The sequence below is a fragment of the Clinocottus analis genome, unplaced genomic scaffold (genome assembly GCF_023055335.1).
Source record: "Clinocottus analis isolate CAN_PGR_092001 unplaced genomic scaffold, fCliAna1.0.p SCAF_9, whole genome shotgun sequence".
Taxonomy (NCBI): domain Eukaryota; kingdom Metazoa; phylum Chordata; class Actinopteri; order Perciformes; family Cottidae; genus Clinocottus; species Clinocottus analis.
The window spans coordinates 20,550,388-20,566,265 of record NW_027176251.1 but is presented as its reverse complement, the minus strand read 5'-3'; the positions used below and the strand labels follow the sequence as shown (position 1 = coordinate 20,566,265).

At 45.7% G+C, this 15,878-nt stretch overlaps 1 protein-coding gene across 1 annotated transcript; it reads right to left on the bottom strand.

Moving 5' to 3' along the window:
* Nucleotides 1-12,392: 12,392 nt before the first annotated feature.
* Nucleotides 12,393-15,595, bottom strand: LOC137781374 (uncharacterized protein C18orf19 homolog A-like). Its single transcript, XM_068570100.1, has 4 exons — nt 15,501-15,595; nt 13,865-14,333; nt 13,639-13,750; nt 12,393-13,526 (listed from the first exon to the last, which is right to left on the bottom strand). Exons 2-4 carry the CDS (start codon nt 14,281-14,283, stop codon nt 13,152-13,154), a joined length of 906 nt encoding a protein of 301 aa, XP_068426201.1. The 5' UTR covers nt 14,284-14,333; nt 15,501-15,595; the 3' UTR covers nt 12,393-13,151.
* Between the last annotated feature and the right edge of the window lie 283 nt (nt 15,596-15,878).

Below are 15,878 nucleotides of genomic sequence, written 5' to 3'. Positions count from 1 at the left end.
CCTCTAGATGTCTGACCCTCTACAGGTCTGGCCCTCTAGACGTCTGACCCTCTAGATGTCTGACCCTCTACAGGTCTGACCCTCTACAGGTCTGGCCCTCTAGATGTCTGACCCTCTACAGGTCTGGCCCTCTAGATGTCTGACCCTCTACAGGTCTGGCCTTCTAGATGTCTGACCCTCTACAGGTCTGGCCCTCTAGATGTCTGACCCTCTACAGGTCTGGCCCTCTAGATGTCTGACCCTCTACAGGTCTGGCCCTCTAGATGTCTGACCCTCTACAGGTCTGACTCTGCAGTCAAAAGCACTTGTGTCCTCATGAAAAGGTTTTTTTGTTTCTCGTAAAACGCGGGCGAATCTCTGGCGGATGGATTTGTCCCAACACTTCGGCCTTTGACTGCACAGACCTGCTTTCCAAGCCTGTGTTAATTTCCTCTTCATCCTCTTTCTCCTCTTCCTCCTCTCTGCTGTTGCTCCCCTCTCTCCTCGTTCTGCAGTCATAGCTTGTAAATTGAGGATATAAAGAAGAATTTTATGTTTTCTACCAGGAGGTTTTGCATGTTACTATGTGAGTAAATAAGGTGCCTAATGTTCATGTTGGAGCGGACCACACCCGTCTCCCTGCTGGTGGAAGCCCTCGTGGAAGCCCTCGCAGCGGCCCGGCACGACGTGACGCTCTGTGAAGCCGGTCTGGGTTTCTCTCTCTCGCACTCCTGAGAGCCCGATGGCTTCCAGACTGAACCTGATGCTGCGATGAAGTGGACAGACAGTACGAGTAAAAGAACACGTTGAATTCAAGCGCCACACGAAGCTTTAGCTTCTGGTGCCCGTTTCCCCCGGACCGACCCAGGTCTCCGTTGTGCCGGGCCGCCCCCCAGCAGCTGGTCCGGCGTGTGGAGCAGACATAGGAACCCACACTTGCACTCAAAAAAGCTCCCACCTTCGTTGTGCCTCACTTCCAACGGTGCTTTTTTCAGTAGTCTGTCTTTCTTTGTTTGTTTGTAAGGTGCTGTATATAACTTGAATATATTATGCACATATCCTACCCAATGGGTAGAAACCACACACAAAAAAATGTTGTGAATAATGTAATATAATGTATAGACAATATAAGAATTTTAAGAAGGCAGCATCACATTTGTAAATGCCTCCAGTTAAGAAACAGAAAACGTGCTTTGTCTTTTTTTTATGAGGAAAAAAAGAGAAAAATGGTTTGCAAAGTATGCTTAGAATATGGTTGCAACACAAATACAAATTACTACTTATGATATTTTGCTATAAATGATAGTCTGTTATGATAAGGATGAGATAAGCTCTGCATTAAGGGAGTTGTTGTTCACTTCCTCATCACAGAACGAGCTCGCCATGCCGGCGTGTTTTCTGTTCCTCGCTCGACTAACATGTAAAGTTCTACTCCACATCTTTTGAAGAAAAGCGGAAAACCCAAGCACTCGTCAGTCGCTGTTTTATGCCACGACTTCAGCCGGCCTCCGGTCTGATTTTCTACTCGCTTTGTAAATTGTAGGCGCGAAAAGCCGAAGTTTTTTGAGGGGGGGGGTCACATGACCACTGCACACGAGAGCCGCGCTGTACTCATAGATCTTAACCACATGTTTTATTTTAGTTACTATTCAGCTGCAATTTTGTATATCTGCCAAAGTATAAGTGTGAGCTCACTCAGCGCTGCTTCTGGGTTCAAGCATTTCACAACAGGAAGTAGTTTGATTTCCTGTTTGGTAAAGACTGGAGGAAGAAAACCAGTTCAAACTGTCATTCAACTTCTCTCTCGCTTTTTGTTCTTATTGTTTTTTACATTACAAATGTTCTATGTGGCACAGTATAATGGAAGAAACGTCACGTTTCATCTGCAGTCATTGTGTGGAGGATAATAAGTCCAGTGTGCTCGCCTACAGACTGAACCCAGGCTCCTCTTCTAAGCGCCTCAGCACTGGCAGGTGTGTAGTTTGGATCTGGAAGTCGTCTCCATCGTGGCTCTGGAGCGCCGCTCGGCTCTCCTCCTTTTTGGATTTCTTCTTGGTTTCCTGCACTAGCTTGAAGAAACTAACTGGGACTCAGACTCATTGTGACTTGACTCCTCCCCCTCACGCCGCCTCCAGTCTGTACTCACTGCTGACAACAAGTAGCTGTTTTTATCGCTCCAGATTTTAATAATAATAACGATGATAATAATAACAATGATAACGTCTCAACAGTTTGGTATTCTCTCTGTTACCATAGGACTGCTTCCATCATGGTTTATATCATCACTTTGCTTTATTTACACAAATGAATCCTTCTCGTTTCCCCTCCTCCCTCTGTGCTGATATATATATATATATATATATATATATATATATATATATATATATATATATATATATATATATATATATATATACACACACATCCAAAACGCAGAGGTAAAGTTGTGTATTTTTTGCCTCTTTTTATTTAAGTACTTGTGATGTAATAGGTTTTAGGCCTACGGTCTGTTATTGCAATACTTTTACAGAAAAGACGAGAAAAAAAATCAAAAAATGTTGCTCTAAGTGCTGTTGTAGTCAAAGATTTTATGCTTGTACTTATGCTGTAGTCAAACTGCAGCGTAATGAATAAAACTTTAAAAGTGATTACTCAGGTGTTCTCCCTCTCTTTTCTTTCTTCCCTCGCTCCGTCTTACATAGATAATGAGCTTTTGTAACGTGACCGCTCGGCTCCTTCATCCGTCCTCACTGAGGCCAAACAAGAGCTTCAAAGCAGACCTGCTGCTCCTCAGACCCGTCAGGAGAGCCCGGCTCCAACACGCAGAGTCCAGCAGCACCAGGGAGCGGACCCGAGGGAAAAGAATCCAAGACCACTTCCTTTCATGGTGAATCACTATAGTGAACACTCATAGTGAACACTAGTGCTAATAGTGAACACTAGTATTCATAGTAAACACTGTTGCTAATAGTAAACACTAGCACTCGTCGTGAACACTAGTGATAACTGTGAACACTAGCACTCATAGTGAACACTAGCGCTCATAGTGAACACTAGCACTCATAGTGAACACTAGCGCTCATAGTGAACACTAGCACTCATAGTGAACACTAGCACTCATAGTGAACACTAGTGCTAATAGTGAACACTAGCACTCATAGTGAACACTCGTGCTAATAGTAAACACTAGCACTCGTAGTGAACACTAGTGATAACTGTGAACACTAGCACTCATAGTGAACACTAGCGCTCATAGTGAACACTAGCACTCATAGTGAACACTAGCGCTCATAGTGAACACTAGCACTCATAGTGAACACTAGCACTCATAGTGAACACTAGTGCTAATAGTGAACACTAGCACTCATAGTGAACACTCGTGCTAATAGTAAACACTAGCACTCGTAGTGAACACTAGTGATAACTGTGAACACTAGCACTCATAGTGAACACTAGTATTCATATTAAAACGCTGTTGCTAATAGTAAACACTACCATTCATAGTGAACACTAGCGCTAATAGTGAACACTAGCACTCAAAGTGAACACTAGTGCTAATAGTGAACACTAGTATTCATAGTAAACGCTGTTGCTAATAGTGAACACTAGCACTCGTAGTGAACACTACTGCTCATAGTGAACACTAGCACTCGTAGTGAACACTACTGCTCATAGTGAACACTAGCACTCATAGTGAACACTAGCACTCATAGTAAACACTAGCATTCATAGTAAACACTAGCATTCGTAGTGAACAGTAGCACTAGTAATGAACACTAGTGCTAATACTGAACACTAGTATTCATAGTAAGCACTGTTGCTAATAGTAAACACTAGCACTCATAGTAAACACTAGCACTCATAGTGAACACTAGCGCTAATAGTGAACACTAGCACTCAAAGTGAACACTAGCACTCATAGTGAACACTACTGCTCATAGTGAACACTAGCGCTTGTAGTGAACACTAGTGTTCATAGTGAACACTCGTGCTAAAAGTAAACACTAGCACTCGTAGTGAACACTAGTGATAACTGAACACTAGCACTCATAGTGAACACTAGCGCTAATAGTGAACACTAGTATTCATAGTAAACACTGTTGCTAATAGTGAACACTAGCACTCATAGTGAACACTAGCACTCGTAGTGAACACTAGCACTCATAGTGAACACTAGCACTCATAGTGAACACTAGCACTCATAGTGAACACTAGCACTCATAGTGAACACTAGTGCTAATAGTGAACACTAGCGCTCACAGTGAACACTAGCGCTCATAGTGAACACTAGTGCTAATAGTGAACACTAGTGTTCATATTGATCACTAGTCCCTTAAATAGAAAGAAACACCTCATTCCCAACTTGTTAAATTACAGAAGCTTGGCTTCAAACTGTCTGTACGCTCTTTAAACGTGAACACTATCTTACCTGAATGCATTAGTCTCAAAAAGGAGGCAAGCGCCAAAAACAATGGATTCTCATTTCCCATAATGCAACTCATTAGCGTCTTTAGTTAGTAGTCAGGCGTTTAAACTTAGTGCACCCGGTTTGTAACAAAGGGCCCTCTATCTAAAACTATATCACAAGTTCCATTCTCTCCCGCGTTGGAGGAATTGTGTGTCTGCTGAGCTTCAGCTGAGTGTTCAAGCAGATCCAGGTCACATTTAAAACCAAAAGATCCGTTGGAGCCAGAAGCAAATGAGTAATAGAAGTTTCTGTATATTTCAGCACCAAGGCCGGGTTTATTTATAGACAGACCCCCATCTGGCAACTTGTCATAACATTCACGAGAGTGAAACAAAGCTCATGTTCAAAGTGCTTACTTAGCATCACTTACAAGTGCACCCCCCCCCCCCCCCTCTTGTCCTTTCTGTGAACCTCCTGCTGCAAAACGCTGCAAGGAGCACAACCGCCCTGAAACTGTTCACATTTCCCCTGACTCACTTTCTTCAGACTACACACTCTCACACACACACACACACACACACACACACACACACACACACACACACACACACACACACACACACAGATCAGCTGCTGTCGGTTCAGTGATGAGATGCAATGAAGATTCAGAGTCTGAATCGCTTCTAGATTTTATCAGCAGGGAACAGGAGGAGGAAGAGGAAGAGGAAGAGGAGGAAACTGCTTTCCAGCATTTCACTTATTTAAGAAGCGGTGCACAGAGGGTCCACCTTGTTTGGAAACCGGTTTGAAGGAAATACCAACACAGTGAGTAAATAAAGTTCACTTTGAACGCCTTTACATTGCTATGACACTGAGATAAACATACCCATAAGCACTTTTTATATGAAGATCAGTTTCCTTCTCATAAATAATGCAACTCAAGCAAGAGTCGTAATGCAAGAGGGTTATCTGAGACCAGTGGCGGGCCGTCAGGGCCTGCTGAGCCTTCTCTGCTGGCCTAAACACAATCACAAAGTTATAGCTGTTTATCATTTAATTGTTTTTCACTAATACACTACATGTATTATAATTATTTTCCCTATTAGCTTGTTTTCTCGTCACAGCTGCTGTCTTCCTCTGTTGCTCTGCCTTTAGCCTGCAGCACTGCAACTAGTTTCCTCCAATCAGATTCCTCCTCCTGTGTCTCAGTCGGTGCATTTCCATGATGGTATCGATTTGAATCTTGCGTTAGTCGGACTATGCTATCTTTTGGGGCAACTGCTATTGTCCTAATATACAAGGCAGTGAATAAATCGGGGGCGTTATCGTTTCATCCCGCTCCACAGTCGTGCATCTCCGCGATCTTTAGCTCATAAAAAAGAACGAGTCATGCAAAGCTCCCAAAAAAAGTTTGTCGCTGAAATTCCAGTTGATTATTGATGCGGCGATGTTTTATGCTGAACTAGTTTCTTCAGAGCGTAACAGGACATTCGTCGTGAGTGGAGGTGACGAGGTGCTCAGTGTTGCCAGATTGGTGATGGTGTAGTATCGTACCAAAGGCTAAAAAATTATCGTATTTGGAGGATTATTATCGTGCATCTGGCAACCCTGGGATCGGTCGACCAATGACAAATGATCCAATTCACCGTTTACATGCCGGGATGTCCGAATTATTAATCGAGTCGGATCGAGTTATCCAGGGGTGTTAATCGGATCGTAGTCGGACCGCAATTATTCAAACAAAGGTGTTTCCATGAAAGGGATAATTCTATTTCAGTCTGATTAAGAAGTAATTTGAATGCATGTAACCACGGTCTATGGGAGCAATGCAGTTTAAAGGTTTGCAGATTAAAGTACACGGGGAGTGGACGTTGTGGTGAATCGTCATAGACTTCAACAAATCAGATCTTTAGTTTGACAAGCTGGGTGTGTTCTTTGACGTGCAGCACCTGCATAAAAGTGTGGACGTGTGATTGGTCAGTGGTCCAGCGTGACCATTAACATGCGCTGTGATTGGTCAGAGGGGCAGGAAGCTGCTAGAAACCTTTAGCTTTGACATTGAACCTAGAAGCTACCTAAAATAAGCAGACTTGGTCTGGTGGATTTACTGATGACACCTTTCACACAGAGAGTTATAGAGGGTTATGGAGGGTTACAGGCATGTGGTGAGTTTCAGGGCCAGAATTTAATAAATGAACATGATCATGCTCTATTGAAAAATAATTTAAACTTGAGATTGAAACATAAACTCATGTTTACAATGTTTACTGAGGGAATACATCAAGAGAGAAGTAGAGTTATTTATATAGACTTCTATACAACCAGAGGAGTCGCCCCCTGGTGTTCAGGAGAGAGAATGCAGTGTTAACACACGAAGCATATACTTCTATACAACTAGAGGATTCGCCGCTGGTGGTCAGGAAAGAGAATGCAGCTTTAACACATGAAGCATATACTTCTATACAACCAGAGAAGTTGCCCCTAGTGGTCAGGAGAGAGAATGCAGCTTTAACACATGAAGCATATACTTCTATACAACCAGAGGAGTCGCCCCCTGGTGGTCAGGAGAGAGAATGCAGCTTTAACATATGAAGCGTAGACTTCTATACAACCAGAGGAGTCGCCCCCTGGTGGTCAGGAGAGAGAATGCAGCTTTAACACATGAAGCATAGACTTCTATACAACCAGAGGAGTCGCCCCCTAGTGGTCAGGAGAGAGAATGCAGCTTTAACACATGAAGCACCGGCTTCCCTTCGCTGAACCTGTTGAGAACCAGGCCTGGAGACTTGTGACATTTAACTTGTCTCTCTCAAGGACTATAAACCAAGCCAAAGTATTCCAACACATGTGACCTTGACAACTCTCTGATGTGCACACAGTCTGTTGGCTGCGTCAAAGATTCCACTGACCTGAAGTAAAGATGTAAAGGAGAGAAAACCACTGACTTTCAACAGTTTAGACTTTGCTTGTTTCCTCCTGACCTGTGCTTCACCCCAGACTCGCCAGAAGCATCTTGACACTTGAGTCATGTTCAGCTCCAGACTCACACCTGAGGACGCAGACTGTCCTCACACTGGAGGGGTTTTGGGGAATAGCAGCGCCGCTCTGTCCTCTGTGTCTTCCTCCCCGTGGGAGGACAGACAGGTGTTTGTGTGAGCGGGTTGTGGACTGCATAAACATGTGTTCATTAGTTTGGACGGCAGAGGTCATTGTAACTCACACACACGATGTCCCGCCGAGCAATACTATCATATTTACATATAGATAAGATTCATAATGAGGGAGGCAGGCCGGAGCACGTCAGGGTCTGGCAGCATGATGTTTAGATCTGTTTAGCATTTCTGGACACTGACAACTAAGAAAAGGAAGCGCTGAGGTGCATACTTGATCCTGACCCACTGAGTCTGGGGAGCAGACGTCCGGCCCAGCGGCTGAAGGCATGGAGCCGCCGGGTCGGTTCTGTTGTGAACTGCCACTGAATGTAAATCCTTTGATAAGGACGACCTTTAAATGGCACATTGACATGAAAGTAGGAAGTACAGTATGCTTCTGTGCACGCCGGTACTGTCATTCTGCTTTATCCTTCATCTGAAGCAGTAAGGTAAATGGTGGAATATTTGAAGGGTACTTATGAGAATCTGAAGGAAAAACCCAAACATTAACTTTGAGGCTGTCACAAGAAAGGAGCCATCACAGGGACTCTCTGATGATGGAGGATGTGTACGAGCTTCCTGGACTCTCTGAATCTGCTCCAGCAGATAGACCAGCCCACATGAGCCCGCCTGACAGGGTCGCGTGGTGGGGGGCCCTTGCGATATCGATGCCTTGGTGCCGGTTATGTCATAATCACGACAACACTTACTTGATACCTATATTGTTAGCAGAATACAAATTGTCACGCCTTGTTATAACTTTAACGCTCCAGCAATATGTAAAATTGTTATAATTAGCTCCACCGTGACCAGCTGCAACAAAGCAACTCTTACATTATTCCAATAACTTCCAGAGAAATCGCATGATTGATCGGCACTCCCTTTTGACTGAAGAACACATTCTTTTCTCATCAGTCACTCGTTCTGCAGACTCGTTCCTTCCTACGCAGAATAAATACTCAGAAGCTTAACGGTTGTTGTTGAATCTCATTGTTCTAAACATCCCATCCAAAGCTTGTGAATAGGAGTTACAAATAATTCCACCACAGCTTCTTAAAAGAAAGTTACGTTTACTTATTATATAAGAGGGTGTGTTGGCACAGTTCAAAGCAGGAACGCAAAATCTGTAAAGTGAGGAGTCAAACACTTTTTTTCACAGTAAGAAAAAGTGCGAAAATATATCTATCACTTTTATACTTATGAGATACAGCATTTATTCCCATTAAACCCTAAACAGACCCGTGAACTGCCGTTAGTCCTGCTGGTTTAGATATTGGAAGAAACATCCAGAGCTGTCTCTGGTGGGGGGTAAAGGGCATGTTGGCCCCGGGGCCCCACACATGTTGGCCCCGGGGCTCCACACATGTTGGCCCCGGGGCCCCACACATGTTGGCCCCAAGGCTCCACACATGTTGGCCCCAAGGCTTCACACATGTTGGCCCCAAGGCCTCACACATGTTGGCCCCGGGGCCCCACACATGTTGGCCCCGGGGCGCCACACATGTTGGCCCCGGGGCCCCACACATGTTGGCCCCGGGGCGCCACACATGTTGGCCCCGGGGCGCCACACATGTTGGCCCCGGGGCTCCACACATGTTGGCCCCAAGGCTTCACACATGTTGGCCCCGGGGCGCCACACATGTTGGCCCCAAGGCTTCACACATGTTGGCCCCGGGGATCCACACATGTTGGCCCCGGGGCTCCACACATGTTGGCCCTGGGGCTCCACACATGTTGGCCCCAAGGCTCCACACATGTTGGCCCCGGGGCTCCACACATGTTGGCCCTGGGGCTTCACACATGTTGGCCCAGAGGACCCACACATGTTGGCCCCAAGGCTCCACACATGTTGGCCCCGGGGCTCCACACATGTTGGCCCCGGGGCCCCACACATGTTGGCCCCGGGGCCCCACACATGTTGGCCCCGGGGCTCCACACATGTTGGCCCCAAGGCTCCACACATGTTGGCCCCAAGGCTTCACACATGTTGGCCCCGGGGCCCCACACATGTTGGCCCCAAGGCCCCACACATGTTGGCCCCGGGGCTCCACACATGTTGGCCCCGGGGCGCCACACATGTTGGCCCCAAGGCTCCACACGTTGGCCCCGGGGCTCCACACATGTTGGCCCCAAGGCTTCACACATGTTGGCCCCGGGGCGCCACACATGTTGGCCCCAAGGCTTCACACATGTTGGCCCCGGGGATCCACACATGTTGGCCCCGGGGCTCCACACATGTTGGCCCAGAGGACCCACACATGTTGGCCCCGGGGCCCCACAACAGGTCCAGCCGACCGTGCTTCAGAGAGTCTTGAACACTTCATTAACTAGCTGCTCAAGAATCACTGAAACCATGGACTCAGACTCACTACTGTGGTGGAAGTTGACCGGCTGAATAAACGGAGACACACAAAGATAAATGTGTCCTTGTATGTGTGATAGACGTCTGCGCAGAAGGACCGAAAACAACAAGCGACAATCAAGCGACTGCCGTGTGCGTCCTTACCAGCGTTGTGTACGCATGAGGATGAAGAAGCAACACTCACATTTATGACAGGATTAGTTATGTCTCATCATACACACAAAGAGGCTTCACTTATGAATGAACATGGGACTTTCCCAGAGCCGGAGTGGGGACACTTTTCAGCCCGAGAATTTCAGGCTCAAGACCAGCTCACTTCTTCCACGGTAGTGGAAATGAGATACATGAAGCAACAGTTCAGCTCTTACTATCCTGTATTTTTTTGTATTAATAGGGTCCAACAAATAATGTAAATGATAAATACAACAATAATAATCCACTTAAGATGAGAAGTTAAGAAAAAATATTCCACTATTCCACAAGGATAGGTTGATAAATTAACAAAAGCAGAAATAAATAAATAAAACATTTGAAACGTGTCAAATAAAAATAAATAAAAAAGCACCAACAGCATCTACAGCACCAGTAACTGTGTCGTTGTTTATAGACATCCTAAGGCAGCTTACATGTAATAATGATATTCGTAACTTCACAATTTCCAATATTCAAAGGGCTATAAAAACAGATTATTACATTTGTAAAGTGAAATTAAAACGCAGCTTTGTTCAAGCAGACCTCTGCTATGCACAAGTGTATGGCCATGATGTTTTACTGTACAGTTTTGGAGAAAGGTGACTTCAAAATCAGCTACAATGTAATAATGATATTCATAATTTCACAATATTCAAACTGCAATAAAAACATATCCTTAAATTTGTATGGTAAAATTACAACGCAGTCTTGTTCATACTGATCCCGGCTCTGTCCAAGTGTATGGCCTTGAGATTTTAGTACAGTTTTGGAGAAAATTGACTTCAAAGTCAGCTTACATGTAATGATGATTTTCATAACTTCACAATTTCCAATTTGTAAAGGGCTATAAAAACAGATCCTGAAACTTGTAAAGTAAAATTACAACACATTCTTGTTCAAGCTGACCTCTGTCATAACTTGCACCTTTGGATCTGGTTCATTGAGGTAATTGCTCCCTCTGTGTGTAGCAGCAGTTTTATTATTCATGGTTGTTTCACATTAACAGATGCTTAAGTTGTGGAATGAGCTGAGTTATATAATTTTCAAGAGAGGAAACATGCTGGTAATGGCCCATCAGTGTACTCGGCACATGTTTAAGATTTATAGCTTCAAACATTGGCAAATTAACCCTTTTCGTCTGCAACCGACTTCATTATTGCCTTGTGATGATATCACTCGACAACAAGCCATGTTGGAAGACATAAATAATGAGTGACTACAACGCAGTGTGCGTCTGAGCATACTGGAGAGGTTTGTGTGCCCATGCCCACGACTAACAAACAAAAGACACACTATCCATTAGAGATAGAGTAAGGAGATGAGTTTCCTCTGTAGGGCTCAGCCTGAGAGATAGAGGTGAATGAATAAAAGAAGCATGAATGTCAAGATGGGTAACAAATATGGTCGGCAGAGACTCTTATGTACACTTTGTATGGCATCAGAGTACTTTTATTTACTATTTGTTTGAGATCAGAATACTTTTATTTAATGCTGCCGTGTAGAACAACTCAAAGTTGGAGCTTTCCTACGCGGCCGTGTCGCCTTCAGAAGCGTTGCAGCATTGAACAACGTGGGTTTCATAAACTAATAAACCCCACGATGTCTCCTGTGCTACTTCTCCTTGCTTGGCTGATTACGGGCAAGATGGCGCCGTCAGGATCTTCTTCTTCGGCAGCGGTAACGTGACAATGCTCCCACCTGGTGGAACTGGTTTGTTACTGCGCCCTCTAGAATTATTCTGTACTCGACCAGATGGAGACTGACACAGGGAAAGAGAAGTGATGTCCACTTTTTGACATTTCTTTCACCCCGTTCCCTTGCTCTTCTCTTCCCACTCCTAACACATCACAGTATACACTGGGCTGCTGGAGGCTGCTGGAGGCTGCTGGCGCTGCACGTGTGATCTTTGTGGCATTAGGATTAATTCCAGATCAACTTCCAGAGTCTCTCGCAGCAAACTGGTACAGAAAGCCATAATCCTGCAGGCAGGACTCGAGCCAGCGACCCCTTTTACACTGAGTTAGAAACTAAATCCAAGTAGGTGAGAAACAAAGGAGAACTTGGTGACTTTCGCTCATCAGCAGTAACTGCCCTCACAAATGACAACGAGCATACGATTAACAATGTTAACTTCCTGTAAACCTATACGGTCCCTTGGTACCAGGTGAGCTGACTCATGAGCTCCTGGTGCTGTGGGACCGGCGGGCAGCAGGGAACCCTGTTGGGCTATAAAACTAGCTCCTCTTTTCATCCGGTTACTTCCTGTATCTAAAGTCACACCCACTTGAAGTGCACAGGGTGATTAGCATTTCTCTTTATTCAAGTTATGATTTTAAGCAGACATCAATTACTGACAAGGGAGGACATGGTCACAGCGGGCCTGCATGTAAATGTGCAGCACGAACAGCTGCAGCAGGCCCGCTGTGACTGCTGCACATTTACATGTCTGAGCGTTGGTTACAGGCATCAGGACTCTTCTGCTCTGAGCAGCTCACCAACAACCCTGACTGTAACTTTCAGTTCAAAACAAGCAGCGGTACAGACACGCACATAATGAAATATATTAGCCTGGGCTTCAGGATAAAAATACATTATAAAAACACAGGTTCTTTCTCGTCGCATTAGAAAAGACACGCAGCGACACCCAGCCGGTCCAGTACGCAGGTTACCGTGAGCTTCAAGTTCGATGTTCCTGACAACAGGATGCTTCGTGCTGCCCTCTCCCATACCGTGTACTCTTTGATTACAGACCTTATTTCCCTCATGCGTCTATGAATAAAAGAAAGAGGATCATTAAGCCTGTGTGAATCCAGCCTGACCCGAATGACCCAGCATGCTGTAAGCTGCTGTGTAGTGACGCGTACAGTGCACCGTGTTCGCACCACCAGGGACTGACTGACACCAAACATTGACAACTGAAATGTGTGCATTGAAAGTTCAGGACAAAGGAAGTACAAAGTCTCTCCTCTCAGAAAAGTCTTACAAGTGCCGTCTGTTACTTTCCCCAAACCCATTGATTACTCGTTACTAGCGAGGCCCCGCCCACAAAGGGGCCTCGCTAGTCCTTCCTGAAAAATGATTTCCCCTCCGTGACTCTGTCTTTGGTTTCCTGCAGCTTCTCAGAGAACTTGTCCTTCGTCTCTTCCATTTTCTCAGAGAAGAGTCCTTTAGTTTCCTCCATTCTCTCTGAAAACCTTTCCTTCGTCTCCTCCATCTTTCCCGACAGCTTCTCCTTCGTCTCCTCCATCTTTCCCGACAGCTTCTCCTTCGTCTCCTCCATCTTTCCCGACAGCTTCTCCTTCGTCTCCTCCATCTTGTCCTGGATGTATTCTTTGACCGGCGGCGGCGTGGTCAAATAGCCGTGCTTACGGAGGTACTGGACGGACAGCGACGTGCCGCCCAGCGTCACTGTGTATCGAGCGGGGGTCGCTATCTGGAGGGAAACCAAGAACACCGAGGCTATATGATACCTGATTGAAACAAAGCTCTGATGCTGATCAATGGATCAAAAGGTGTGATGTTTACTTCAATAAATATTAAATGACCTTGTACATGGCGTACGCAGTGAGAGCGTAGCCACTGGAAGAGTTCCTCAACACGGAGACGAGCGACTCTGGGAGACCGACCATCTCCAGAAATTGCACGACGTTCACCCCCCTGAGGGGAGGAACCACAAGGCACGACGAGATGAAATACAGGTAGTCGTTCTTACAAAAAGACATCAAGTAAATATATTTCAGGGACTTGAACTCAGAAGCCATCAGGACTCACTTCATTGCAGCGTAGTAGAAGGTTCCAAACCAGACGGACGACGTGACGAGGTGCACAGGGATCATCACCTTCCCGTACTGTTTGAAGGTCCTCTTGAACCTCTGGACCAGACCGATGGACTTGTCCTGCAGGGGGTCCGTCTCCACTTCCTCAGGCCCGGCGTCCTCTCTCTGGACCTCCTGAGTTTGAGGGGTGGAGCCGGCCTGTGGCTCCTCCCCCTGCGCTGCCTGCTGTTTCGGCTGCTGTGCCGCCTTGCTGGAGGCCGTGGTCGACAGCCAGCGGCGGCTCGCGGGCGGCGGCAGCGGGCGGAGGACGCAGCAACAGAACGCCGCCGTTGGTTCGGGGCCGGCGGCGCCCGCCAGTAGGGACCGCGCTGCCGCCAAACGCCGCAGACTCCCGTGATTCAGGATGCGCTGCATGGTCGCCCTCCTCGACTCCTCCCACCTCTCCTCTGCCGCTTCACTACAGACTGGAGGAGGAGACAAGCACGACATTTCATAAAGTACAAATCCAGCTCACAATTCATTTAATTATCAATGAATCTGCCAATTAGTACATTGAGTAACCGATTACTCGTTTAGGTGTAATATGTAAAAACTATATAACATGTCCAGCATGAGTTCCAGACTACAGGGAAACATCTTTCAAAAATCTTCAAATAAAGTTGATGGGTACACTAAGAGAACTAGAAAAGACTTTAAATCTAAAACAAATTGCTGATTGATTTTCTGTCTAAAAGTTAAGCGATTGATCCTTTCAGCTTGACGAGCTTCCTTCATTCACTCGTCTGGTTGAGAAGATGATGAGAATAAATCATAAACATGTCGCTGGAAAAGTTATGGCTAAATCCTGCACATGAAGAGTTCAGTTTGTATGTCGAGGACAAAAATCTGACAAAAGTCTCCCTGAAGCCCCAAAGAAGCAACAGACATGTTCTCACCTGTTCTACCTTCTAATTGATCTCACCTATTCTACCTTCTAACTGGACCTGCTCACAGAGAATGTGCATCAGATGCTCCTGATGAGCTTCTGAAATACATCTGAAATGCCTGCAGTCGCTTGTGTTTCATCTTCATGATGTGATATGATCCAGTAGAGCTCCTCTAATGAGTACTGAACTTTACCTTTAACCCCACTGACTCAGCAGCCTCCAGCTCTACAATGACTGACAACACTTCCGGTAAATCTACTGGCTACCAACACGCTGCTGGAGCTGAGCAGAAGCGCCACAATAACACCGGAAGTCGTCAATATTATCTTCACAATAAAAGCACTCAAATAGACGGGGGTAAAGAGGCGTGGTTTGTTTTAACTGTTCCGACCGGAAGTCTCGAGCTAAACTGCGGCTAGCTTTACACGCGCATGTCTTTTAGGCTAGTTGACATTGTCCAGTGTTTGTTGGAGGACAAGCAGGAAGCTGTGGGTTCTTAGTTGTCGTGGAGGGTGAAGTGAAGCGGACTGGGTCCCCATGAAGAGGACGGAGGGTCTTCTGGAGACTTGCGTTGGCAGGCGGCCGAGTTAAGACCACACTCGACTGCTGCCAACTTTAGCTTCAGCCGATAGCAGGTTAACGTTAGCTGTAAGCTAGCAGCACTGCTAAGTACAAGTACAACACACCAAAGCAGAATACACTTACGTGGACTGGTACTTCACGTCCAGCCCTTGATGCGGAGGAGCCCCTGCTCTGTGTCGATCAAGGACCACAGACTGTGTGGAGAGCAGCATGTAACCCCAGCCGCGCAGAGACTCATGGGAAATGTAGTCGGGATACGTGAAACGTGTACGAAACTCATTTCCCAAGCTGCCCCGCGCAAGGTCAACTTCTTGGGCCTGTTTTTACTGTGCGCGCTCGCGATCTTCACGTATAACGTCACCTATTCACACGTCCGGACTGTCAACAAACAAACAAACAAACATACATACATATATATATATATATATATATATATATATATATATATATATATATATATATATATATATATATATATATATATATATAGGTCTATATATA

Coding starts and splice junctions, on each gene's coding strand:
- LOC137781374 (XM_068570100.1), bottom strand. CDS start 14,283: ATGCAGCGCATCCTGAATCACGGGAGTCTGCGGCGTTTGGCGGCAGCG. Junction 13,751..13,864: donor TTCTACTACGCTGCAATGAA/GTGAGTCCTGAT, acceptor TCCTCCCCTCAG/GGGGGTGAACGTCGTGCAAT. Junction 13,527..13,638: donor CTGCGTACGCCATGTACAAG/GTCATTTAATAT, acceptor GTTTCCCTCCAG/ATAGCGACCCCCGCTCGATA.